The 27,513-nt window shown below is 43.0% G+C and overlaps 1 protein-coding gene across 1 annotated transcript; it reads right to left on the reverse strand.

Annotated features, from left to right (window-relative positions):
- Positions 1 to 947: 947 nt before the first annotated feature.
- On the reverse strand, positions 948 to 27,513 carry MGST2 (microsomal glutathione S-transferase 2). The gene is made up of 5 exons (XM_042935445.1): positions 27,352 to 27,513; positions 21,773 to 21,872; positions 5,995 to 6,065; positions 2,575 to 2,656; positions 948 to 2,083 (listed from the first exon to the last, which is right to left on the reverse strand). The coding sequence occupies exons 1-5, from the start codon at positions 27,407 to 27,409 to the stop codon at positions 1,954 to 1,956; spliced, it is 441 nt and encodes a 146-aa protein (XP_042791379.1). The 5' UTR covers positions 27,410 to 27,513; the 3' UTR covers positions 948 to 1,953.

Below are 27,513 nucleotides of genomic sequence, written 5' to 3' on the forward strand. Positions count from 1 at the left end.
TCAAGTGTAAGATTGGGAAAGTTGTGCGTTCTTTTCCCTACTTCCGAAGGATATGATTACGCAGTAATTGTTCCTCAGGGTCAAAATTTTGCATTCTTTCTTCCTTATTGTCTTCAATGTGTGAAACAATTAAAATGTCACAATACAAGTCACTGTAACTGATGAGAAAACGAAAGTGTAAAAAGACCATAGAAACACAGCATTTTAGTGAGTATTAGCCCCATTTTTCCCAAGGAAGACAGGCAGAGTGCTACAAAGCGCGGCGGTAGCCTGAGCAGCAGGCGGGAGAACCGGATTAGTGCCGGCTGGCTCTGGTCTCCACCTCTTGGTTCCACTAACCTCATGGATGAGGTGCCTTAGTCAACATCAAACAGCCAATGAGTGGGGGACCCAGACTAGTATCCAGATATCGCCGTTCCCAGACCGATACGTTCTCAGCGTATTGGGAATATGTAGTAGTGCTATTTGGGATGCAAAGAGTTGTAATGTCTTTCCCACTATTCTGGAAACACTAGTGTTTACCTTTATTTATTTTCCTATTATTCATAGTCTTTTTTTTTTTTTTTAACGTTTATTTTTGAGACAGAGAGAGAGACAGAGCATGAACGGGGAAGGGGCAGAGAGAGAGGGAGACACAGAATCGGAAGCAGGCTCCAGGCTCTGAGCCATCAGCCCAGAGCCCAACGCGGGGCTCAAACTCACGGACCGCGAGATCGTGACCTGAGCTGAAGTCGGACGCTTAACCGACTGAGCCACCCAGACGCCCCTATTCATAGTCCTTAAAACTTCCTTTGGGGCGCCTGGGTGGCTCAGTCATTTAAGGGCTAAGCGTCCAACTTCAGCTCAGATCATGATCTCACAGTCCTTGGGCTCTGTGCTGACAGCTCAGAGCCTGGACCCTGCTTCCGATTCTGTGTCTCCCTCTCTCTCTCTGCCCCTCCCCTACTCACACTCTGTCTCTGTCTCTCAAAAATGAATAAATGTTTAAAAAAAATTTTTTTTAAACTTCCTTTGTACCCACAAAAAAGGAAAGTCCCAATAAACAGCTCCTTGAAGATGCTCAAAACAGACTCAAGGGTGTCCAAATTTCTTTAGAGAAATTGACAGAGAGCCGTTTTCCTGATGTTAAAATGTGTCATATGTGCTCATAACTCCCTTTTGTTAAAGTCCCTGAAGTCTGGGGGTGAACGCATTCCCATTTTATAGATGAGGAAAATAAAGAAAGGTCATTTGTATTGTGCCACACAAAGACTGCACATCAGGGTCCCAACGGCTGCCCCGACCCCACACCCCACATGACACAGGAAGTACAGTGGAACCCAGCCCTCCCTCCAGCTGTGACCATGGCCCTCCTTCCCCTGCCCCGGGCAAGGACATTCACCGAGCACTAGTCTCTGAAAGATTTCTTAAAAATGATAGGCCTTTCCCCCTCCTTTTCCCTTTTTTCTTTATAAAGTAAATTTCACAACCAGATTTGTTTTGTGCTATTCGTTGATGACTCTCTTCTCTGGCTACTCTTTGTGTTTGCCTGACTTCCCCCACGTGTGGCCATCTGTTGCTTTCCTACACCGATGCAGTGGGCTTGCTGCCTTATCAGCATCTGTCTGGAACTTTCCATCAAAAGAGAAGTAATCTCAGAGGCAGGTGATGGTGGTGGCCGCACAGAAAGCCCAGCACATGGTCAGGCTGCTTCCTGCCCACACAAGCAGTCATGACTTTAGCAGACATACAAAACCAGGGCTCTGCACACTTGCACTGAGGATATGGATACATCCCGTCCGAGCAGACTTCACTTCTTAAACAGGAATGTATTCTCTTAACAGGTATGGTCCTACAAAGCCATTTCAAGGAAAACAAAAGAAAGACTTTTGTTTTTAAAAATTGATTGACTCCATATAACCTTCAGGGTGGAAACAGCTTCTGCTAGCATTTGGGCAAAGGGAGGGGGGGACGTTAGAAGCGTCTCAGTTTCTTGGCGACATTGAGGTCCATGTATTCATCCAGAAAGCTGTTTGCAATCCCCAGGGTGCCCAGGACCGTCAGCAAGGCCAGAATCGCCAGACTCAGCCGGAACCCGGTGATCCTGCAGGGTGGACGTGAGGCAGAAAGGTGATCAGCAGCTGCAGGGATGAAGGGAGGCGTCTTCCTGAAGCAGGCAGCTCCACGTGGACACCGCCCAGGACTTCCATGTCTTTGCCGTTTGAAAATTTTGATTCATCACATGAATTCAAGGGGGATGCCTAGGCACAGAGATTAATTGGCTCCTTTGAACATTCAAAGGATTATCAAGACCGGGACGAATTATTTCCTTTGCCACTTTTTGGAGATAGCACACAATTTTTGCAAGGATTTAAAGTGTGGTGGCCAGAAGTGCCCGTTCAGGGCACAGTTTGTACTTGATGTTCCTGCCTTGCACCCAGTAGGGCGGGGCCTGGACAGAATGGCCTCGGGCAACGCAGATGACTTTTGCAAACACAACCCTCAGGGCTACTACTATTCCCAGGAGCGGGAAGCTAATTCAGACTCCATCCTGCCACTTTTGCCTAAACACCCAACCCTTAACGTTCTCCTTACCTTTTTTTAGCTGCTTCTGAATATCCCCAGAAATACTGGTGACGGGCATATATGTACACCAGACCCAGACAGGTAGCAAAAACTATAGAGAAAAAATAGAGAAGATACAGGATATGATGGCAGGGTCTCAAAGTGCAATATGAAAACTGAGGGAAAAAAACTTACAAACTTTGTACGTGTCCAAAATATATACAGATCGCTGACAATTCAATCATGAAAGGAAAACAAATTAATTTTTTTTAATGGGCAAAATATTTGAATGGACTATTCATACAGGAAGATAAACAAATGTACCAATAAGCACATGAGAGTTGTTTCAGTATTCAACATCATTCAATATCAGCAAGCCGCATCTTAAAACCACAATTAGAGGGGCACCTGGGTGGCTTAGTCAGTTAAGCGTCTGACTTTGGCTCAGATCATGATTTCATGGTTCGGGAGTTCGAGGCCCGCGTCGGGCTCTGTGCTGACAGCTTGGAGCCTGGCGCCTGCTTCGGATTCTGTGTCTCCCTCTCTCTCGGCCCCTCCCCTGCTCATGCTCTATCTTTCTCAAAAATAAATAAATATTAAAAAAATTAAAAACAAAACCAAAAAAAAACCCTATTAGAGGACACCACCACATACCCACTAGGATGGCTAAAATTTAAACACACCAACACAAAACGTCGGTGATGTTGGAATCCTCATACACCCTTGGTGGGAGTACAGCCACTTTGGGAAAAGGTCTGGTAGTTACTTATGAAGCTAAATATACTTTTCACCCAGCAATTCCATCCCTATGTATTTACCCAAAAGAAATGAAAGCACTTTTCCATAAAAAGACTTGTACAGAAGGTTCATTGCAGCTTTATTCATAAGAGCCTAGATTTGGAAAGAGCCCAGAAACCTACCACCAGTAGAATGGATAACCAAATGGAGATAATCATACCACAGAATACCACTCAGCAATGAAAAGACACAGATACTTGCAACAACATGGTGAGTCTCAACATTTTGCTGAGTGAATGAAGCACTGCACAAGAGGTCACGCTGTATGATTCCAGCTATGTAAAGTTCTAGAATTGGCAAAACGAAACTATGATGAAAAAGACCAGAACAGCGTCTGCCTCTGAGAGCACCTGACGAGGAGGGGCATAAGAAAACTTTCTGGGTGGTCATGTCCTGCATCTTGATGGGTATACACTTGTTAAAACTCATTGAATGGTACATGTATGATTTGTGCATTTCACCATACAGTATACAAATTTTACCTAAAAGAAACGTAAAGTGCGGCATGACCTGCCATCTGGTCTAACAGAAAACGCCAATATCTTCCATACATTCAGGGACCCTCTCTCTCTTCCTCAGCACCCAACGGATGCAAATAGCCAGGGCCCTCTTGCACACTTGGAGTCTACCTGTGAGGCTCTGATATCCTGGATAAAATGAAATTCCTTATTTTATTAGGTCACAAACATTTTCTTTAGTTTCTACTCTATACCAGGTATTATTCTAAGGATCAGGGTGAGCATTGAAATGGATACAAGCTTCCTACCTTTATAGAGTTTACCAGCAAAGACAGACAACCATGAGAAAAATGAGAAGAACATCACAGACTTGAAAGCATCGAGAAGGAAATGAAGTGGGATGGATGGGACCGTGGCGGGGAGGTGGAGGGGAGGACAGCGGAGCCACCTTTAGAAAGGGGTCAGGGAAGGCCTCCCTGAAGGGAGGACATGTGCGTGGGGCCAGCGGGTGAGAAGGAGAGGGCTGAGCAAAGAGCTGAGAAGAGAGGGGGTAGGGCCACCCGGCATGCGAGGGAGGAAGTGGAGAGATCCTGAGTGGGCTACAGTTAACCTCCCCATCTAATGACTTAACTCGCACAAAGCCAATGAGGACTATTCAGGGCAATTAATAGGCAGCTTAACTTTTCATGAGAGAGAAGGAAAAGAAAATTACGACGGAAAACCCTTGTCTGACAGGAGGCCTCATTCAGCCCATTACAGTGAAATCCAAAGGGTCAAATAGCAGAGACTGAGTCCCATTATCAAAGGCACTTTTCCTATTAGTTGTTAATGCAGTCTTACCTGACAAGGAACAACCCCTTCATTCATGCCCTTAGGGGAAAAAATGTGAGTTGGGATAAAGTTAAGAAGTCTTCCTCTAGAGGACATTTTATCTGAAGTTCCTCAGTTGACAGTAAAAAGTACAAGAAGACAGTGATGGGGTTGCCTTTGAAAGCAACTGGATTTGGGTTTATGGGAAATCTTAGCAATCAACTGTCAGATCCAAATGAAGCAACGAGAAAGCAAAAGAGATTGGGTTTCTCCAACTAAGGTAGCTGGTGATACTTGACCCCATTAAAGACACAGGCAGAGTTTGGGTTAAGCCTTCAGCTCTCCAGGGATATCTGCAGCCAAACAGAAAGTAGATGTCTGTAAAGTTGCTACATACAGGAGCACGACATCCTTGTGAACTTAAGAAAAGGTACATGGGTTATCGGAATACCTATAGACCCTGCCTGTACTTGAAATCCAGTTTTCTCCTACATTGATAAATGTTAAGTTGGACAAATTATCTGTGATTCAGTTTCCTCGTCTATAAAGTAGGATACGTATAAAAATTTAAAACGGGGGCGCCTGAATAGCTCAGTTGGTTAAGCATCTGACTCTTGATTTCGGCTCATGTCCTGATCTCAGGGTCGTTAGATCAAGCCCCGCATCAGGCTCCACACTGGGCATGGAGCCTGCTAAGATTTTCTCTCTCTACCTCTCCCTCTGCCCCTCCCCACTCTCTCTCTCAAAAAATAAAATAAAATAAAAATACATTATTTTTTTTTTATTTAAAATAGTTTCTGGCACATAGTATGTGCTCAATAAATAATAGCTATAATGATTAGGGTGAATTGTTGCAGATAAACTAGAATTAAGGAATCAGATTTGAAGACAAACTCATGTCATTTTCATCTGGGAGTGCCCAGCAGTTTGTTTCAAGTTGGTTTTTTTTTAATTACTGAATTAAATTGAAATGAAGCCAAAATTAATTTATCTTTATTTTTTTAATTTTTTTTAATGTTTATTTTTGAGAGAGAAAGAGAAACATAGTGTGAGCGGGAGAGGGGCAGAGAGAGAGAGGGAGACACAGAATCTGAAGCAGGCTCCAGGCTCTGACCTGTCAGCACAGAGCCCACGCGGGGCTCAAACCCACGAACTGCGATATCATGATCGGAGCTGAAGTCGGATGCTTAACTGACTGAGGCACCCAGGCACCCCCAAAATTAACTTATTTTTAGAACAAGTGCTCTCTGATGCACATAGACATGGCTTATTTTGTTTAAAACAATTTCTAGGATCAGAAGATGTATGGTTACATGTCTGTTCCTTAATGGTTCTAAGAACCACAGTCATCATTAGATCAGAGTTGACTGTATTCTAAAATTACCTTGATTGAAATACCATCCAGCCATCCACAATGTAATCAGAAATATGGGGTAAAACTCCACACAGTTTTGTCTGCAGGAAAAAATAAAGACATGGGTTATATTATGACAAAACTAAACACCAAAGCATTAAGCTTTCATCTGAAGGTAAATGTCTAATCTCTTCTTATAAAAATATGTAAGAATTACATACATGTCTTTCCATGTAAAATGAATCTTCCAAGGTAAGACTCAAAGATTGTTTAAATCTTAGACCAGGGCCAAGAATCACTCTCCTACAGGTAAACCACCAGTAGTAGGAATGAATTATACCTCTTTTCCAAAAGACAGACCTTGAGATGGTCCTGATTCTAAGGCTAAAATTCATTCTGTATCCTATCTACAGAACCCAGAAAATAACGCAACTTATGTAAATGAAATTTCTTCCCAAAATTCCTACACATTCATTGCCTTTCGATTGAGTTACTCAGCAGTTAAAAAATGGTTTTTTTTTAATTTTTTTAAATGTTTATTTATTTTGAGACAGAGAGAGACAGAGCATGAATGGGGGAGGGGCAGAGAGAGAGGGAGACACAGAATCGGAAGCAGGCTCCAGGCTCTGGGCCATCAGCCCAGAGCCTGACGTGGGGCTCGAACTCATGAACCGTGAGATCGTGACCTGAGCTGAAGTCGGACGCTCAACTGACTGAGCCACCCAGGCGCCCCAAAAAATGGTTTTAAATAATTCCTGTAAAATTTCCTGAAGTCTATAAGTATTTTTCACTCCCATTTTACAGAGGAACAAACTAAGACCTGAGAGCACAAGCTGACTGATGCCTTGCAGAGAATCAAACGGACTATGTCATCGCCAGATTCCAAGTTCCGTCCTAACGTCAATTCAAATTGCCTCTATTCATAGAAGAGGTGGATGGAAATTTTGATACTATTTTAAGCGAAAAGGAATAGTTCTCTGGGAACTATAATTCATCTGCACCTAGCAAAGGGAAAGGAGATGAATTATATTCATGCTTCCCGTGCTACGCCCCCAAGTGATCTTAGTTAGGTTGACTGTGCTCCTTGCTGACAATATCACAACCAGAAAGAGCTTTAATATAATTCGTAATGAGGTCTTGAGTTGATCCTGATGGAAGCAGCATAATTAGACAGAATTAGAAATGATACCACAGTGTTCCTTAAAGCTTGAGTATTTAAGGTTATGAGGCAATTGACCTAGAAATAGTTGATACCAGTTCTTGAAGATCTGCATCTTCTATCCGAGGTCACCATGAGTGGCTCTTTTTTTTTTTCCCAAATTAAAAAAAAAAAAATTGTTTTGTGTTGCTTTTGCTACCAAGATGGCGACATAGGTAGCTCCTGAACTTCCCTCCTCCCACGGATACGCTGATCGCACAGCCACACACAGAGCAATTCCCTCTGAAAGAAATCCCGAAACCAGCTGTGACTCCTTCAATGCAGGCAAGGAGAAAATACCCACACTGAAATAGGTAGGAAAGATGGAGACACGCTCTCACCATAAACCCCATCCCCAGCACAGCACTGTATCACCAGGTGGGAGTCCTCAACTCCTAGCTTCTCCCGGAGGACCTAGAGCACTCCAACTTTTTAAGACTTCCACTTGAGGGCTGGGTCCCCAAAACACTTAGCTCTGAAAGCTAATGGGGCTTGCATCCACAGGATTCCGGGTAAGACTCTAGCAGGACAGTGGCACAATCCCTCCCTTAAAGTGCCTACCAGCAGGGGCTGCATCCCTGTGCACATCCCCTTGGGGCTCCCGGAAGTAACCCAGAAGATGGGAGAAGGGAGTATCCCAGAAGATAGGGGGAGGGGTGCTGAGGTCCTAGGTGAGCAGGGGTGATTAGAAGCCATTGAGATTCAGGCACAGGTGTAAATGTTAACTGCATTTATGCTCCCTGAGGGTAGAGCCTGGGCAGCTCAGCACCCAAAAAAGAGTCCTTTTGTCCCCTATAAGCAGCTCCTCACTGTTGGTCTTGCCCTGACCTCAGGTCTTAGTTGTGCTCATTCTACTTTTCCCCTGGCCCCTCGTTTGATGGCCTGCCTTAAGCCCTAGTCCCTCTGAAATGAGGCTTTGTTCATTTCTTAATAGCATCTAACAGATTGAAAATAATTCTCTGATGGCTAGCCCTGGGGCCCTGCTATTTGCGGATGGTCTTCTCTGCAGCTGCCTGCTGAGAAGACCAGGTATTACTTGGCCTTGAAATACCTTGCATCCCATTCTACCTGCTCATTATGACCTCTTCCACCCTCCTCCAGCATGTGACCATGTCTTTCTGCCACCTCAGTTAAATGGTTCACGCCTGGATATGTCCCAAGATAGCTGTTCACAGTGAGTTGTCCACAAACATTGTTTAACTCAAGGGGACCAAACTCTGAAAATCTGTTCTTGATAATCCTATCAGTGGCTACTCACAGTTACATTGACAAGAAGACCAAAATGAGAATAATTTCTGGTCTCTTCTGGACATGAAGATGTATTCTGTCCTCTTTCTATAGGAGATCCTCAGGGAAAATCTCCAAATGGGACCGAAAAGAGCTGGCAGCAGCTGTGTCCATTTCCATTTATGTGGGAAGAGAGGGTATAAGCCGATTGTGACCACTGATAGACTGTCCCCTTTCCTGCATGTCCACACTGAGGGAAACGAGTCGATCTACTCATTCCCTGGTTAGACCCCTCTTTGCTCAGTAGTCCTGTGCTCTTTTGACATCTAAATTTCCCATAAAATTATTAGGGAGAATTATTATTATTGTTATAGACAGGTGTCACCATGTGCCTCGAATTCTACCCAGGGGCAATAACAGAAAGAGGCAGCTAGAAAGACAGTAGGGGGACGAATCATCCTAGTTTGCCCTAGATTGAGCAGATTTTGAGAACGTGGGACTTTGAACTTTATAACCAAGATAGTCCCAGATAAACTGTAGTGGTCTGCCTAGAACTGAGGGTTCCCTGGGACACAGAACTTTGAGTGCTAAAACCAAGAAAGCCCCAGGCCAACTGAAAAGATCTAGTCACCATGAAGAATGACCTGAAGGAGCCTATGGAGATTGAATAGTTCAAGCTGCTGGAACCCCTCATGGATCATCCCCAGCTCCAAGGGATCCCGGAGCTCAGGACATGTGGCCACCGCGGGGTCCCACTTGGACGCGAGGGCGGTACCAAACTAAGTGCCGTTGGACCCTGTCTTAGTAAGTGTGCCGCTAAATTCAGCTCATTTTGGAAAGAAGAATCAAACGTTGGCCCGACAGCCAAATCTAGCAGTTCCTAAAATGCTAGTCTACAAATGTTTTTGATTGTATAGTGCTCATCGTTGCATAACCCCACAAAAAACAGAAATGGCCTGCTTTACAACAAAGATGATGTGAAGTTGGTGCCATACGGTAGCTGCCCGGCCTTCCTGGATTTGGGTGGGGCTATCTCTTGCCAATGGAAAGAGAAGGCGAAATGTGTCACTTCTGAGCCAAATGATTAAGAAGCTGGTGCGCCCAGATCCCTTCCCCCACACCTGGTTGAGTGGAGAGAACTCTCAGGACACGGATGGGGACAGACCCCTTAGATGGACAGAGCGTAGGCCTCTCAATGACCATGGGGAAGGCCACTCAACCAGGAGCACCCACATAGGACACTTCGTGGACAGAACATAAACTTCCCTTGTGTTAAACCACTGGGATTATGGGGTTGATCCATTTAGCACGGCAAACACAATCAGCTGGAAAAATATATCACATACACTATAAAACCCACACAAAACAGAAATTCAAGAATGAGACTTTAAGAGCAAATATAAATAGAAGCTCCAACATTTCCTCGTGCTCACAGCGGATGACTTAGTTCGCCCTCAGCATGTACATGTCATCTGGGAGACCTCTGACCTAAAACACTTGTGAATATCTCTGCTATTAGATTTAAACGCACAACAGGACACAGCGTATAGCAATCTTGTTCATAGAAAATCTGAACCATGCACTGAAGGGAAAAACCTAATTAGCTATAGTACGTTTCTAATGGTACGACATCTTTCAAAAAACAAAAACAGACGAGGCAACTTAAAGGAGACTTCGTAGGAGCTTCTTCTCTTTCAAGTTTTTGTTTGCTCATTTTTCTTTCTCCTTCTGTTTGGGTGACTCATTCTGAAGCAGCGGGCTGCACACCGCCACGAGCAGCTCGCACTATTAACAGATGACCCAGCCCCGGTCTGCTGCCTTTTGACCCTGCAAAGTCTTTTCAATTATTACACTGGCCGAGGGTCAGAGCAACAGGTTAATATGCTCAGAAAAGGCTCGGGGATGAAAGGTGCTGAAGTTAATCTTTCTATATAGATTCGTAACTATCTAAATTGCTCCTTGTCAAGCAACCCTTGTGCGGGAACACCAGAGGACATTTGCCACTAATAGCAGGAGGGCAAGACTCTAACCACCACTTCAGTGGTGCCGCTGATAAGCAAAGGGATGAACCGATGAGGGAGTGAGGCTTGCAGCTCATCCAAATTCCTGCCGCTCCTCATCCCCCGCTTCCGGAGGCTCACCCAGCTTTTGTGAAGAGCTATTTGGTGGTGGCATGAATGTTTGTGTCCCTCAAAATTCATATGATGAAGGTCTAATATCCAGCGTGGCTGTATGTGGAGTAAGGAAGTAATTAAGGCTAGAATGAGGTCAGAAGTGGGGGACCCTGATCTAATGGGATTGGTGTCCTTATAAGAAGAGACACCAGAGAGCTCTTGACACCCACCAGACTCACTCTGCCCAGCCCCTTGTCTGTGCTTGCATGCACACACCAAGGAAAGGACAAGTGAGGACACAGCAAGAAGGCAGCCATCTGTGAGCCCAGAGAAGAGAGCTCTCAGCAGAAATCCAAGCAGCGGGAACCTTGATCTTAGATCAAGGTCATGATCGCCCAGCCTCCAGAAGTGTGAGAAAACAAATGTGTGTTGTTTAAGCCACCCAGTCTGTGTTATTTTGTTACAGCAGCCCAAACTGACGAATACAGGCAGTTTGTGGAGAAGGATGAAGAACTCATCATTTAGAGTCATTCTCTGGCTTTGGGGATCCCTAGCCCTTTCTAATTCAGTGGATAAATACATCTTATGCATTCAGCTAATATCTAAGATGGGTACACTTGTAAGAAAAATGGAGATGTGTTTACTGTTTTTTATTTGACTTATTTGTTGTTGTACTAACCTATTACAAAAGTAGGTGACTCACATCACTATAATCCCAGTGTTACAGAATACCTGAAAAAATTTTTTTGTGAATTTTCCTTTCTCCAAAGTTTTTAGACATAAGTTAGAGCCACTAGTTTTAATTTCAAATTTTCAGGATTTGAATTTGAAATGACTATAAAAAGTAAGCGGAAAAGCAACAATAACAACAGCAACAAAATTTACAGCTATAGTAGAGTAAGAAGAGGGAAATGTTTCTGAAGAGTACTCAGATTCAGGATGATTGGGTTTACTTGTGGCAGGCTAATTCTGGAACAGGAAATGAGTAGTTCAATATTAAGCAAATAAGGATGCATTAAAAGAACTAAGTGAGAGGAAATCCTTCTATCTTACCCAGCACTAATGAAACCATTGTTGGGACACTGCATATACTTCTAGGCTTCCGGTTTAGAAATAACATGAAAAATTTTAGTCTAAAGAGAACAACCAAAATTTTTTCATAATTTGGGGGAAGAAGCTGAAGAATTATTACTACCTAGCCTCAAAATACAGAAGATGAAAGATAATGAAGATAATGATCCCCAACTGTATGAAAAAGAGTGGGGTCATTAGCAGCTATTCGTCTCTTCTGGTGAGAATAGAATCAGAGGGAATGTACTTAAATTGCCACAAGATCAAGGTATTACTTGGATCTACTTTTGAGATTTATAAAAGCCTTCAATCTAAAGGGATCAAGGTACTCAAATTAGACCAGATAGAATTTTCTAAGCTTAGCAATAACAAGAAGGACTGGCCCTTGTTGAAACTATAGTTGCTTTGTTCACAAGTTTAAAAGTGTATTCTGGCAAAAGACTGCAAAACTCTAGAAAAAGTCGTCTCTAAGGCCCTCACGGTAGGAAGGAAAGTGGGAATGGATGGGGGACTCTAACTCTAAAGTTACCTGGGACTGGTAACATGGGTAAACTGGGCTCCAGAATCATCATCTCTGCTTGGCAAATGAATATCCAACCTGAGGTGATGTTGAGACAGGAAATAGGTACTTCTGGGGTGGTGAGAGGGACCTGGAAGTGATTGTTATAAGACGTCAGGTTCCACTTAGGGACAGGATTAGCCCTAACACCAGGCTTCTTGGCCATACTTAGGGAAAAGCAGCAGGAAAAAAGAGTAGAGGAAAAGACAGCATTTCTGGTATAGCCAAGGTCATAAGATGTTCAAAGGAGGCTGAAGGACTCAATGCTTTGGTCCAGAAGAGCCAGAAAAGAAAGTACATTTTCTCTTAGGGATTTGCAGAGCTCAAGGAAGCCTACCCTATAGCCAAATAGGCTTTGGAATGACCTGGTTATCCCAGGGGATCCTGCCCTAACTACCTCAGATAAAATCAAAATGGCTTTACTAGCAATGAATTTAATCTGATTTTACCTGATTTACCTAAACCTTAGAACCTAAGGCAAGAACTTGGGCTGGTGCTATGGAACATCTAAGAAGAAATTCACGGAAGTGAGTAGGCCCATCCCCACTCACTCTTCAGAGAAACCTAGGACAATTACTACTGTACTCTTGAAGGTATTTTATGACTCCAAACTCACTCCCTCTACCCCAATTATTGGCTACTATTTTTTAACCCCTCTTCATTCTGCCATGGTTAATCAAACAGAACAAACAAAACACTTCTAACAAGGAAATTCGGTTTGTATACTTTTTCATAAACAGACATTTAAGAGAAATATTTGGAAATGGTGTCCAGCGATAGAAGAGAAGGGAGAAAGCAATAACTTGAAAGAAATCAAATTTGTGGAAAGTGTAAGAACAAACAGAACCAGAAGCGGCCCGAGGATTTAGAGTGCTGGAAGCCCAACACTCCCCAACAGAATGTTCTCAGTTGACAGAAGACAAAGTGGGAAGATGTGGAATTTCCTCCTGTGATGATTTTTATAAATAGAACAGTGTCTCCCTAACTTCAAGCATTCATATATCACTGTCAACATTTTAACATCTCCGTATACCACTTACTATCTTTCTATAAATCAACTATTTTTTCCCTTAAATTAGGGAGAATGCAATTTTATGAGTAGAAAAAGAATATCACTTTCGAAATAAAGAATAAGTATAAAAATAAATCCCATGAGAACAAAATTTGCCAAGTTCTCATTAGATGCTGTTGATTGCTGAAGGCTCTGAGCATGAGACCCTCCCTCTGTCCAACAGGAGAATGGATGGTCCAGAAGTGTTGAGAATACATACTCCCTGCTAAATGTGACAGATTGAACCCATGTGTATTTCTTCTCCCTCCTGAAACCTCACTAAAATGCCAGGAAAGGAAAAAAAAAAATAGATACAAAGTCAAGAACAAGGAGAATGGGAGTAGACACAACAGTGGAAGAGAGACGTTAGTCAATTTCTGAATAAGGATGGCACTCAAGGGAACGGCAGCTGAGCTGACAGAGCACAGACAGATGAAGCCTAAGCACCTGCACAAGGAAGGTCCAAGGAAGACTAATGCACCGCTTATCCCAGAACCCAGGACACTCAGGAATTGGGGGCACCAGGTACCCGTGAGTCCAACCTAAAACAGAAGAACTGGTGGACAGACTATAATAAGGAGTGCCTTAGCTCCCCTCCACCTCTGATCCCCACCCCTACTACCCCATCACAGGAGATGGGAGGTCTATCGTCTAGAGAACCAGAACCAGAGAATCTCGTGGGGTCTAGGAACAATGGGAGGTGGGGGAGTGAGGATAAAATCTTGTACTGGAACCCACGTGAACCTACATACTACATAGTGGAAGAACCTTCCTTCGTTCACCCACCACACTTTCAGGTTTCTAGAAGTGAGACCTATTTACCCATCCTCCTCCCTCATCCCATCCTTGCCTGCCCCCATAGGGGGCTTACGGGTTTTCCCTAGAGAAACCAAATGGTCCCAGAAAGATAACCTACAGATACTGACTTTGGGGACTCTACAAAAGGAAGCTGCTGCCCATCAATCACCCTTTAGTGAGCTGCCCACTCTACTGAGCCCCACCCATGCACACAGAGTCCCATCATTTTCTGATGCTCTTTACTAAATTTGCACAGATAGCCAACCGAGGATCACTTGATATTTGAGTAAAGCTTCTAAGGTCTCCTTTGCTCAGATCTCTTTGCTGGACCCTTGTCTTCTTGACCTCTAAGGCTGGTTCAGTCCTTGCTCCTCTTCTCTCCCTTCTCCTTTGTCTACACCCACTCCCTTAAGATTTCTTCTAAAAAAATTAAAAAAAAAAACCTTTCTTCCAATCTCATGGTTGTAAATCATCTTTGTGTGCCAATGGCCAATAACTCTTGAATTTATACTTCCGGTTCCAATCTCTATGCTGAAATGCAGATTTTTATACCCACGTCCCTGCTTCTCTCCACTTAGATGTGTAAACAATGTACGAGGCAGTTTATGATGCAAGAACAAACGATCTGAGTAGCTTAGCCGATGACAATGCTTATAGTCTCTCCTTAGCTGTAGCATAAGTCACATCTCAGACACAACATGTCAAAAGGAGCCTCCCGGTCTTCCCCCCAAAACTGCTCCTCCCACTGCCTTGTCTCTCTGTTGTCTCTCTCATCTCTCCCAGGATGCTCAGAACAAAAATCCAAGGTCATTCTTGATGCTTCTCACATGCCATATTTATTATGTCAGGAAATTCTCTTGGCTCTACCCTCAAAACGTATCCAGAATCTGACCATTTCTCACCATCTCTACTGCTACATCCCTGGTTCAAGTTAGCTTCCTAACTGAATTTTCTGCTTCTCCCAATGCCTTCATATAGACCGTTCTCAGCAAAGCAGACCAAGTGATCCTTTTAAAGTATAAGATCATGGGTGCCTGGGTGGCTTAGTCAATTAAGTGCCTGACTTCGACTCAGGTCATGATCTCGTGGTTCATGAGCTCGAGCCCTGCATCGGGTTCTCGGATGTCAGCATAGAGCCTGCTTTGGATCCTCTGTCCCCCTCTCTCTGCCCCTCCTCTGCTCATTCCCTCTCTCTCTCTCTCTCTCTCTCTCTCTCTCTCTCAAAATAAATAAATAAAAACTTTAAAAATAAAATAAAATATAAAATCATGTTACTCCTCTGCTCAAAACTTTATAATGACTCTCCATTTCACTCCGAGAAAAGCCAAAGGCCTTACAATGGCCTTTAGGGCCCTACGTGGTCCATCTACTACCTGTCTGACTTTCCCTCCTACCACTTTCTGTCAGCTCCTTCTCTCAACCACACTAACTTCCTTGCTAACCCACCAGGGACATTTCCACTTACGGTCTTCGCACTGGTCATTCCTCCTGCCTCAAGAATGTTTTCTCTGCGTGTTCATGTGGCTAACCCCCTTACCTGCTGCATAAGCTGTTGCTCAAGCGCTACCTTGGTGGGGTCTACACCGACCACCCTAAGCAGCAACCTACCCCCGACTCACCCCCCAGCAACCCACCCCTGTGTGTTTTCCTTTTTCTTTTCTTTCTTAACACTTACCACCTCTTGCATAATATATTATTTTCTTATAATATTATCTGCTTATGGTTTATTTTCTGTCTTTTCTGGCTATGAGATAAACTTCAACAGACAAGGATCTTTATCTAATTTTTTCATTGATACATCCCAAGCTACTGGATATATCACACAATGCCAGATATATAGAGGTGCTCAATAAATATTAAAGGGGCAAATAATAAATAAAATTGAAATGCAAGGGACAAAATAGACAAATAAGAAGGAACTTAGAAAAAACAGAAATGATGGGGGCACCTGGGTGGCTCAGTCGGTTGAGCATCTGACTTCGACTCAGGTCATGATCTTGCAGTTCGTGGGTTTGAGCCCCACGTCGGGCTCTGTGCGACAGCTCAGACCCTGAAGCCTACTTCAGATTCTATGTCTCCCTCTCTCTCTCTGCCCCTTCCCCACTCATGCTCTGTCTCTCTCTCTCTCTCCCTCTCAAAAATAAATAAACATTAAAATATTTTTTTTAACTTTTTTTTAACATTTATTCATTTTTGAGAGGGAGGGACAGACTGTGAGTGGGGGAGGGGCAGAGAGAGAGAGAGGGAGACACAGATTCCGAAGCAGGCTCCAGACTCTGAGCTGTCAGCACAGAGCCTGAAGCGGAGCCTGAACCCACAAACCGTTAGATCATGATCTGAGCCAAAGTTGGATGCTTCACCGACTGAGCCACCCAGGTGTCCCAAAAAATTTTTTTCAAAAAGAAAAAGCAGAAACGATACATGGAATTAAAAAATACATTATTATTGAGGTGCTCATGAGTTCGAGCCCCGTGTCGGGCTCTGTGCTGACAGCTCAGAGCCTGGGGCCTGCTTCGGATTCTGTGTCTCCCTCTCTCTCTGCCCCTAACCCATTTGCATTCTGTCTCTGCTCTCTCAAAAATAAATAAACATTAAAAAATATATATTATTATTAAAGTCCTCTGATATAAGAAAATAAATTGCCTCCATAAAACAAAAAAGGGATGATTTAATAGCAGCAGCAACAACTAAAGAACAATGAAAGAGGGGTGCCTGGGTGGCTCAGTCGGTTGGGCGTCCGACTTCGGCTCAGGTCATGATCTCGCGGTTGGTGGGTTCGTGCCCCGTGTCGGGCTCTGTGCTGACAGATCGGAGCCTGGAGCCTGCTTCTGATTCTGTGTCTCCCTCTCTCTCTGACCCTCCCCCGTTCGTGCTCTGTCTCTCTCTGTCTCAAAAATAAATAAACGTTAAAAAATTTTTTTCTTTTTAAATTAAAAAATAAAGAAAAATGAAAGAATAAAAATTAATTATTAGAAATTGAAATTGATATCTGAAACTTTTTTAAAAGATCAGTAACCAATCAGACAACACAAAGAAATAAAAGGCATCCAAGTTGGCAAGGAGGAAGTCAAACTTTCACTCTTCCCAGATGACATGATACTCTATGTGGAAAACCCAAGACTCCACCAAAAACTGCTAGAACTGATATATGATTTCAGCAAAGTCGCAGGATATAAAACCAATATACAGAAATCAGTTGCCTTTCTATACACCAATAATGAAGCAGCAGAAAGAGAAATCAAGGAATTGATCTCATTTTCAATTGCACCAAAAACTATAAAATACCTAGGAATAAACCTAACCAAAGAGGTGAAAAATCTATATACTGAAAAGCAGAGAAAGCTTATGAAAGAAATTGAAGAAGACACACACACACAAAATAGGAATGCATTCCATGCTCGTGGATTGAAAGAACAAGTATTATTAAAATGTCAACACTACCCAAAGCAATCTACATATTCAATGCAATCCCTATCAAAATAACACCAGCATTCTTCACAGAGCTAGAACAAATAATCCTAAAATTTATAAGGAACCAGAAAAGACCCCAAATAGCCAAAGAAATCCTGAAAAAGTAAACCAAAGTTGGAGGCATCACAATCCCAGACTTCAAGCTGTATTACAAAGCTGTCATCATCAAGACAGTATGGTACTGGCACAAAAACAGACACATAGATCAATAGAACAGAACAGAGAACCCAGAAATCTGCCCACAGACATATGGCCAACTAATCTTTGACAAAGCAGGAAAGAATATCCAGTGGAAAAATGACAGTCTCTTCAGCAAATGGTGTTGGGGAAACTGAACAGTGACCTGCAGAAGAATGAACCCAGACCACTTTCTTACACCATACACAAAAATAAACTCAAAATGGATGAAAAGAAGCCATCAAAATCCTAGAGGAGAAAACAGGCAACAACCTCTTAGACCTTGGCCATAGCAGCTTCTTACTTGACGTGTCTCCAGAGGTAAAGGAAACAAAAGCAAAAATGAACTATTGGGACCTCATCAAGAAAAAAAAAAAAAAAAAACAAACAAACCTCTGCACAGGAAACAATCAGGAAAACTAAAAGACAACCAATGGAATGAGAGAAGATATTTGTAAATGACATATCAGATAAAGGTTACTATCCAAAACCTATAAAGAACTTATCAAACTCAACACCCAAAAGACAAAAATCCAGTGAAGAAATGGGCAAAGACATGAATAGACACTTCTCCAAAGAAGACATTCAGATGGTTAACAGACACATGAAAAAATGCTCAACATCACTCATCATCAGGGAAATACAGATTAAAACCGCAATGAGATACCACCTCATACCTGTCAGAATGGCTAACATTAACAACTCAGGCAACAACAGATGTTGGCGAGGATGCGGAGAAAGGGGAACCCTTTTGCACTGCTAGTGGGAATGTGAGCTGGTGCAGCCACTCTGGAAAACAGTATGGAGCTTCCTCAAAAAATTAAAAATAGAACTACCCTATGACCCAGCAATTGCACTACGAGGCATTTATCCAAGGGATACAGGTGTGCTGTTTCAAAGGGGCACATGCACCCCAATGTTTATAGCAGCACTATTGACAATAGCCAAAGTATGGAAAGGGCCCAAATGTCCATCGATTGATGAATAGATAAAGAAGATGTGGTATATATATACAATGGAGTATTACTTGGCAAGCAAAAAGAATGAAATCTGGCCATTTGCAACAATGTGGATGGTACTAGAGTGTATTATGCTAAGCAAAATAAGTCAGTCAGAGAAACACAAATACCATAGGAATTTAAGATACAAAACAGATGAACATAAGGGAAGGGAAGCAAAAATAATACAAAAACAGAGAGAACCAAACCATAAGAGACTCTTAAATACAGAGAACAAACTGAGGGCTGCTGGCAGGGTGTTGGGCAGGGAAGGGCTTAAGTGGTGAGGGGCATTTAGGAGGACACTTGTTGGGATGAGCACTGGGTGTTATATGTAAGTGATGAATCACTAAATTCTATTCCTGAAATTATTATTACACTGTATGTTAACTAACTTGGATTTAAATACATACATACATACATACATACATACATACATACATACATACATAAAATACACAAAAGATCAGTAAACAGAAGTTCAAGAAATTTCCCAGAAAGAACAAAAACCCAAGAAGATGAAAAACCGAAGATAAAAGAAAACTAGATGACCAGTCCGAGGATCAACATGCAACTAATACAGATTTTAAGAATAAAAGAACAGAGAAAATGAAGAAGAGGAAATTCAGGGTAAAAATATTTTTAGAAAATTCCAGAACAGAAAGACGTGAGTTTTCAAGACATGAAAAAGTCTCATCTAAGGTTTAGCATAGTGAAGACAAATGCCTCCAAGCAAGCACAGAACCATACCATCTTAGGACACTGGGATTTAGGAAGATCCTAAAGCTTGCACAGTTTCCAAACAAAAAATCAAGAATCAGCATAGCACAGAACATCACAACAATATCAGTGGAAATTAGAAAATAAAAGAGGAATATTTTCAAAATTCTGACAGTAAGGATTTTTAACATAGAAATATATGCCTAACCAAGCCATCTATCAACTGTGAGGCAGAATAAAGTCATATTTAGAAGTGGAAAGTCTCAAAATTTGACCAACTATTCACCCTCTCTCAGAAAACTGCAAGGTATGTTCCACCAAAATGAGAGAAAGCCAATAAATAGGAAAATAGAAGATCCAGGAAACAGGCGATCCAAATCAAGAAAATATAAGGGAAATTCCTGAGGATGATGACAAAAAGCCCCACAATGACAGCAGGTAGCACATTTAAAGAGCAACCTCCAGATGGGAGCAGAAAGATTGAGGACTCAAAAAAAAAAAAAAAAAAAAAAGGACTCTAACAGAGATAATCCAAAAAAAAAAAATGGCATTACTAGATTAATGTATCTGAATGTATTAAGAGGAGACTTTCAGTTCTGTTAAAGATTTGAGGATGAAACTAAGCAAACAAATAAACAATGAAGCAGTCACTAATCCCAGGTAAAACAAAAAATTCACAAGGAGATGAAATCATAGTATATTATTGGACTCAGCTTTGAACGTTACTTATAATTAGAATAATATAAACATTGGCTATTGATTTAACTCAACAAAGTGATGTACTGGAGGGTAGACGTAAAGAAAAGAGGAAGTGGAGAAACATGAAATTCTTTCTCCCATAAAAGGAAGCTGATTGATAATGTCTAAAAATTGTGAATCAATAAATAACAGTGAAAGCATAGTGCTTAGAAATATGGAAGTAAATGCCAAAAATGCCAGTCACAAGTGTGCCAATGGTTGTCTCTAAGGCTAGATTGGCAGTAAGGAGAGTTATCTGTTGCTTTCAGGCACGTAATCTCACTTGATTTTCAGACCACATACATGCATTACTCTGATACAAATAAATATTAGAATTGGGACATACTGGGACCAAACCAATACTTTCCACTTGACATAATCATAAAGATTCAAAGACAATTGAAATGGACATGACTTTGTCATCATGTTGTTCACTGTTACTGAAAATCATATCTTGGGCATAAAGTTTTAGTGAAGTAAGAGATCAAGCTCTGGAGATGTGCTGTAAAACACTGTATCTCTAGTAACAGCAATGTTTTATACATTTAAATTTTTTAAGAAGGTATATAGCTCATGTTACATGTTCTTACCACAATAAAATTTTGTTGAAAAAAATCTATGTCTATGCATCTCTTAAAACTATCTCTTCTACCAACAGTAGTATTCATCCCAATGCTCAAGCCTAGAGAGTAGTCTGTGCAACCCCTGTTGAAGCAAAGAGATGGACAAGAGAACAATGCTGTCAGCTCAAGGATCATGACTTGCCCAGAGTGATTCAAGATGTATAAAAAGCTGAATAACCCACTTATCATTAAAGAAATAAAATTCCATAGTTTAACATTTTTCCACAAGGAAAACACCAGGTTCAGATCATTTTATAGGCAAATTCTAAGAACTTGGAAGGAACACACTCTTCCAATCTTATTAAAATTCTCTGAGAGAATAATTCTCTAACTCATTGCATGAGACTAGTATAATCTTGATATCAAAATGGGACAAACATCATATAAGAAAGGAAAATTATAGGCCCACGTCACTCATGACAGAGATGAAAAATCCCACAGTGTTAACAAAAGAATAGAATGATATATAAATGGTGACGTGTGCAATGTTTCTAAAAGCACTTATCTGGGGGATTGAAATAAAAAGGGAGCCCTAGCATCTGCAGCAACCAAACTCATGGTGTGGCTGCTGCGGAACATTCTGTAGAGATCTGAAAAGACAAGATGATCAAAATCACTACAAGTCTGTATGAAATGGGAAGCTTTCTCATTCTTACACGCTTTGGATTTCAGGAAATGGTTCATGGGCAGAGGATGATAATGACCCACCTCTGTTTCAAGGAGAAAGGAGAAATTAAGATAGAAGATGGATGTCATAGCTAATCCAGCTTGAGGCTATTGAATTCTAAGGGTACTGGAGGGGCTCTTTAACCAAACTGCCGTGCTTAAAGGTGTATACCAGTCATTCTTAAGATCGTTGCCTTTTCTGTAAATGCATCCTCTGAATTCATAACATAGGTGGATAAAGGCTTCATGTACTAAATACTTCAAGCTTTGAGCATCATGAGAAGGGGCATGGCTGTGAAGACTGGTTTGTTACAATGAGATATCTTCTCTGCACATCTTTCCCCTGATCGGAATCGTCTATATGTGACCACTGAAGGGTGGAGGAAGCATTACTTACTGTGCACGAAATATTCTCTCAAACTCTGGTGACCCAGAGACTGCTGGGGGTGTAACTTTGTATTTTAATCTTGCCTTTCCTACATGCAAAGCAAAATAACCTGCAAGTATAGAGGAATTAACAATTAAAATGTGGCACATCACTATTCATTAGAAAAACACAAATTCAAACCATAATTAGATACCACTGCATACGTATTAAGATGTTTAAAATTCAAAAGACAGACCATATCAATTAAAAAAGACAGGTGAGGCTATAAGAACAACTAGAATTCTCAAAGACTCTGGCAGGAGTGTAAAATGGTATAATCACTTTGGGAAACCATTTGGAAGGGATTTTTTACTTAGACATACATAGATTGTATAGCCAGTCACTCCACTCCTAGTGATTTCGCCGAGAAAAATTAAATTATATGTCCATACAAAGACTTGTACACAAATATTCATAGCATCTTTATTCATAATAGCCAAAAATTAGGAACAACTCTGTGATGGTTAATTTTGTGTCAAGTAACCTAGGCCGTGGTGCCCAGCTGTTTGGTCAAGCACCAATCTAGATGGTTCTGCGAAGATATTTTTTGAATATGATGAACATTTACATCAGCAGACGCTGAGTAAAGCCACTCCTTGATGTGGTGGGCCTAATCCAATCAGTTGAAGGCCTGAAGAGAACAGATGGACATTACCCAAAGAAAAAAGAATTCTGCCTCCACACTGCCTTGAGACTCAATACTGCAACAACTCTTGCTGGAATTTCCAGCCTTCCAGCCCACCCTGCAAATTTCAGAGCCTCCAGCCCCCGCAGTGGCATGAATCAATTTTTAAAAATAAATGCCTCTGTGTGAGTGTGTGTGTGTGTGTGTGTGTGTGTGTGTGTGTGTTTGTGTGTGTGCATCTGCTGTATTGTTTCTGCTTCTCTGGAGAACCCTAACACAAATGTTGATCAACAAACTAATGGATAAACAAATTGTGGTATATGTGCCATATCTATATAAGAGGAATACTGTAAGACAGTAAAAAGGAATGAACTGTTGGGGCGCCTAGGTGGCTCAGTCGGTTAAGCGTCTGACTCTTGGTTTCAGCTCAGGTCATGATCTCACGGCTCATGAGTTTGAGACCCACGTAGGTCTCTGGGCTGACAGTGCAGAGCCTGCTTGGGATTCTCTTTCCCTCTCTCTGCCCTTCCCCCACTCACCTACTCTGTCTCTGTCTCTCAAAATGAATGAATAAACTTAAAAAAAAAAAAGAATTAACTATTGATACATGAAACAACATGGATGAACTTCACACTAATTATGTTGGATGAAAGCAGCAAGATCAGAAGAGAATATTACTGTACAGTTTCATTTACATAAAATTCTCAAAAATGCAAATGAATCCGCAGTGACCTAAAACGGATCAGTGGCTGCCTGGACATGATGAGAGGCAGGAGGGAGGGTCACAAGAAAACTTTGGAGGATGATGGCTTCCTGTGTGACTCAGTTTCACTACTATAAAATGATCATGACTTTATTGTCCTTCATTGGCCACAGCTGTTGCATTAGATCATCCAACCCTGTGCTGGAGTCACTTACATCTGACGGTCAATCCCGTAAACCTCATTCACTTTTGGACCCACACTTCCTCCTTGGTCGGTTATTCTCACCTCCTGTCCTTCTCGCCCTCCTTTTACACCATGATTAGCGCTGGGGCCTATTAGTTCCCTTCGGATGATGTCTTCCAGCCACAGTTCCTTTCCAGGTCCCTCCAACGCTCTTCTGGTCTCACTTATCTTAATACCTCCATGTCCCTTTCCTACTTGCTAATGTTTCAATACCAGTTTCCTTTTCCACACCAAGTTTTTAGCTTGTGTGACAGTATCAGGTGTGATGCATTTCCTCCAGAGAAACAATATGATCTCCCCTCTGACAAGTCAGTAAATAGCGAGCCTGGGTTAGTAAGGCCTCACAGAGCGGGACTCTTCCCTCCCCCTGAATTCCTCTCTGCTATGAATAAACTGTTGCTCAGGATCTAAAAGCTGTAGCTGAATGTCTAAAAGGGTGTAAATACTTAGGACTAGAGTCTCTCATTCAAACTGCAGTGGCATCCCTGAAGCCTGAGAGAGCACAGTGAAGAGACCGAAAATGTGGGAGACTGAGCACTGTTTCCAACCCCGGGCTAAATCCTCTCAAGGCAGCATAAATCCAGAGGGGCCAATAACTCAAGGGTCCGCCTGGAGCCAGAAAGGAGATCTGACTGCAGCCGAGAAAATCTGCAGGCCCTTGCCGATCTGCACCCCGCTGCTCCCACTGTTTCTAAGTTGTTCCACAGCCTTGGAGAAAACACTCGGTAAGGCTTCTTGCTTCCATCTGTAAGAAGGGAACCATGAAAGATGTGCACTCCTTGATTTACACATTGGCGATGGTGCAAGAACCCAGAGCTTCGAGATGAAGCTGTGACTACGCGAAAGCTTAGGAAGGGCTCTCTCCCTCACGGCTATTCATAGCACCTGGTTGCACCTGTCTGTAAAGGCAGCAAATGTGAGGAAAGAGCTTCAGTCAGGGGCAGAGCTGTTTGGATGCTCCCCAACCAGCCCACCCACAGCTGCAGGCAGAAGGATTCAGTTGGGCCAGCACAGTCCCAAGGAGGAGAAGCCCCTCTCTGTTCTTTCAGGTCAGGGGCCTTAGAGAGACTATGGCTACCGCGGGGATAACGGGATGAGGACAGAAAGGCTCTTTTACCTTTTCTGGAGTGCGTCAATTTTCTTTCCCCTCCTAACATCACTTTAAAACTACCTGAGGGGTGCCTAGGTGGCTCAGCCAGTCAAGCATCTGACTTTGGCTCAGGTCACAATCTCGTGGTTCATGAATTCACGCCCCATGTCGGGCTCTGTGCAGGCAGCTCAGAGCCTGCTTCAGATTCTGTGTGTCTCTCTCTGCCCCTCCCCTGCTCATGCTCTGTCTTTCTCCCTCTCTCTCTCTCTCAAAAATAAATAAACATTTAAAAAAAAAAAACTACTTGAGAATACTCTACTTTTGGTTGGCCTGTCTTTCCTGTCTCCTTCACTTTCTCCAGAGGAGCACATGCGTGCCAGGGAGAGTGAATCGAGAACCCTTCCTGTCCCACCATGCCACCTACCCTTCCCCAGCCGCAGCCAGCCTTCTTTCCCATCGTGTGGCTGCCTCTCAGTCCAGCAGCAGCTTCCTTCTGTGGGGAAGCAGTGATGATGGGGACTAGTCATGCTGAGTACCAACCCCAGGCCAAGGATACTGGTGGGCACTTCTCACCCAGTGTCCTGTTTGACCCTCCTTTTTTTAATGTGTGTGTGTGTGTGTGTGTGTGTGTGTGTGTGTGTGTGTGTGTGTTTAGAGAGAGGAAGCACTAGCAAGGGAGGGGCAGAGAGAGAGGGAGACACAGAATCCCAAGCAGACTCTGTGCTGTCAGTGCAAAGCCCAACATGGGGCCTGAACCCACAAACCACGAGACCATGACCTGAGCCAAAGTCAGACAGTCAACTAACTGAACCACCCAGGCACCCCTGCTTAGCCTTCTTTGATGAGGACACTGAAGGACAGAATATCCTGGCCAGGCGCACCCAGCTTGTTAAGTGTCTGAACTGGACAGATGTGGGATTGTCTATCTTCAAAACTCAACCTGCTTCTACCATGGTATATGGGGCCCCCTCTCCATAAACACCAGACTTCTGTAGAAGCAGCAAATTCTGGTTCTTAATGCCAACCAGTTATGTCTTTTCTTTCTTTTTTTTTCTTTCTTTCTTTCTTTCTTTCTTTCTTTCTTTCTTTCCCTCTTTCTCTCTCCCCCACCCAACCAGTAAATGTTCCCTGTCTATCACTGTTAAAAAAAGAGACAACAGGCCCAAAAGGGAGTCATCTATGCTAACATCACCAATCCTAGACATAACACCTCACTTAATTATGGTTTCAACCTCTCCCAAAAGTGGAATCTTAAACCAGCCAATCTGGAATTACGTGGTTAGCACCACAGAGGCAATCTGCCTGACCGACTCCTGCCATTCCCTAAAAGAAGATGACCTTTGCCACAAATAATCACAAACTAGCAACTTCCTGTTCTGCCCCCTTCTGCCTGTAAAAGTCTTTCACATTGCACAACTCTCCAGAGCGCCTTTCTACCTGCTAGATGGGATGCTGCCTGATTCAGGACTCATTGAATAAAGCCAATAAGATCTTCAAAATTTTTTTTAATCTTCATTGATTTTTAAGAGAGACAGAGAGACAGAATGTGAGGAAGGGAGGGGCAGAGAAAGAAGGAGACACAGAATCCCAAGCAGGCTCCAGGCTCTGAGCTGTCAGCACCCCACCCGACGCAAGGCTCAAACTCACGGACCTCAAGATCATGACCTGAGCCGAACTCGAAGGCTTAACGACAGAGCCACCCAGGCACCCCATAAACCAATAAGATCTTGACATTTTACCCAGTTCAATTCTGCTTTCTAACACCACCAGCCACCACTGTCCCAGTCTCCTCTCCTCTCCCCACCCCCACCTAACCTCTGGCCACAGTTCCCACGGAGCCCTGCACCCACCAGCAAACAGAAACCTCTCTGTGAGGCTGACAGAGGCTCTGTCTGGGGCATCTGTGGACCTGTTCCCGGGCTCCCCACAGCACCAGAATGAGGGCACACATGGGGTCGGCAGTGCTCACGTGTAGTGGTATGTGAACCATGGGGTCAGCACAGGGGCACTTGAGACCTAAGTGTTGCTTTAGTTGGCGATAAAAATCCTGCTCTACTCCACTACTCCGGAAAACACTGTGAATCCAACCACAAAATGTGTATCCTATGGTAGAACAGTTTCATAAACTCATAAAACAGACCGGTTAGGCAAGACATGAAGTGTGCATGCGGGCCTGGACTTTATCCCATGCACCCTGAGCAGTCCTCAGCTCTGCCCCCTTCCTGGTAGGAGCACACTTGGAAAAATAAAGAAGTATGCATGGTTGGTTCCGAGTCTTGCTCACCCGTGCCCAGACTCTTTTCCCCATTTAGCATGTTAAGTTGGTGATCATGGATAAGATGATAAGAACCGAGCAAATGTGACCCCCGTGGAGCAAATGCCCTTTACATAACCAGGCAGTCGAGATATCAAATAATCCTAGTGGGACGGTGCTTTAAAAGTTAGATTCGTGACTTAACCTGAAGCTCGTGTTTCTGCAGATTTTTTTAGACCTGGTTCTCGTACCTGCCATAGGCAGTTTATTTAAGAAAACACTAATTAAAAGATCAGTGTTTCAGAAATGGCAGCCACGGTTTACAAGCAGGTACAATGTTTCCTCTGGCACATTCCACATTCATAGCTAGTGCGCTTCTACCCTCATTTGAACTGGGCTGGGGGTGGGAACCACAAACAATGCAGAATCGCTGGGCTCTGAAAGCCTACCACGTCCCCTTTGGGAGAACTAATCCTTGGAATGTTCCAAATCTGTTCCCAGGGAAGGAGGCGCTGATGACCCAGAGTGGAGCAGGCACTCACACACTCATGGGCACCAGCAAGTAAGTATGAAACTCAAAAACTGGACCTCCCTCCCTCTGCCACACACGCACACACACTGCCCGAGACTTACTTTGTTGACAGGCGGACAAGACTGAGACAGCGGCCAGCAAGATTGAATGCCCAGCCATCTTTAACACCGACTGTTCTGGTTCAGGGAACTATTTGTTGAAACTGAGGGGAAGATAACAGGCACTTTCGACTTGGTAATGTTGACCTTCCTTATAAGGTAAAC

The sequence above is a fragment of the Panthera leo genome, chromosome B1 (genome assembly GCF_018350215.1).
Source record: "Panthera leo isolate Ple1 chromosome B1, P.leo_Ple1_pat1.1, whole genome shotgun sequence".
NCBI classification, from domain to species: domain Eukaryota; kingdom Metazoa; phylum Chordata; class Mammalia; order Carnivora; family Felidae; genus Panthera; species Panthera leo.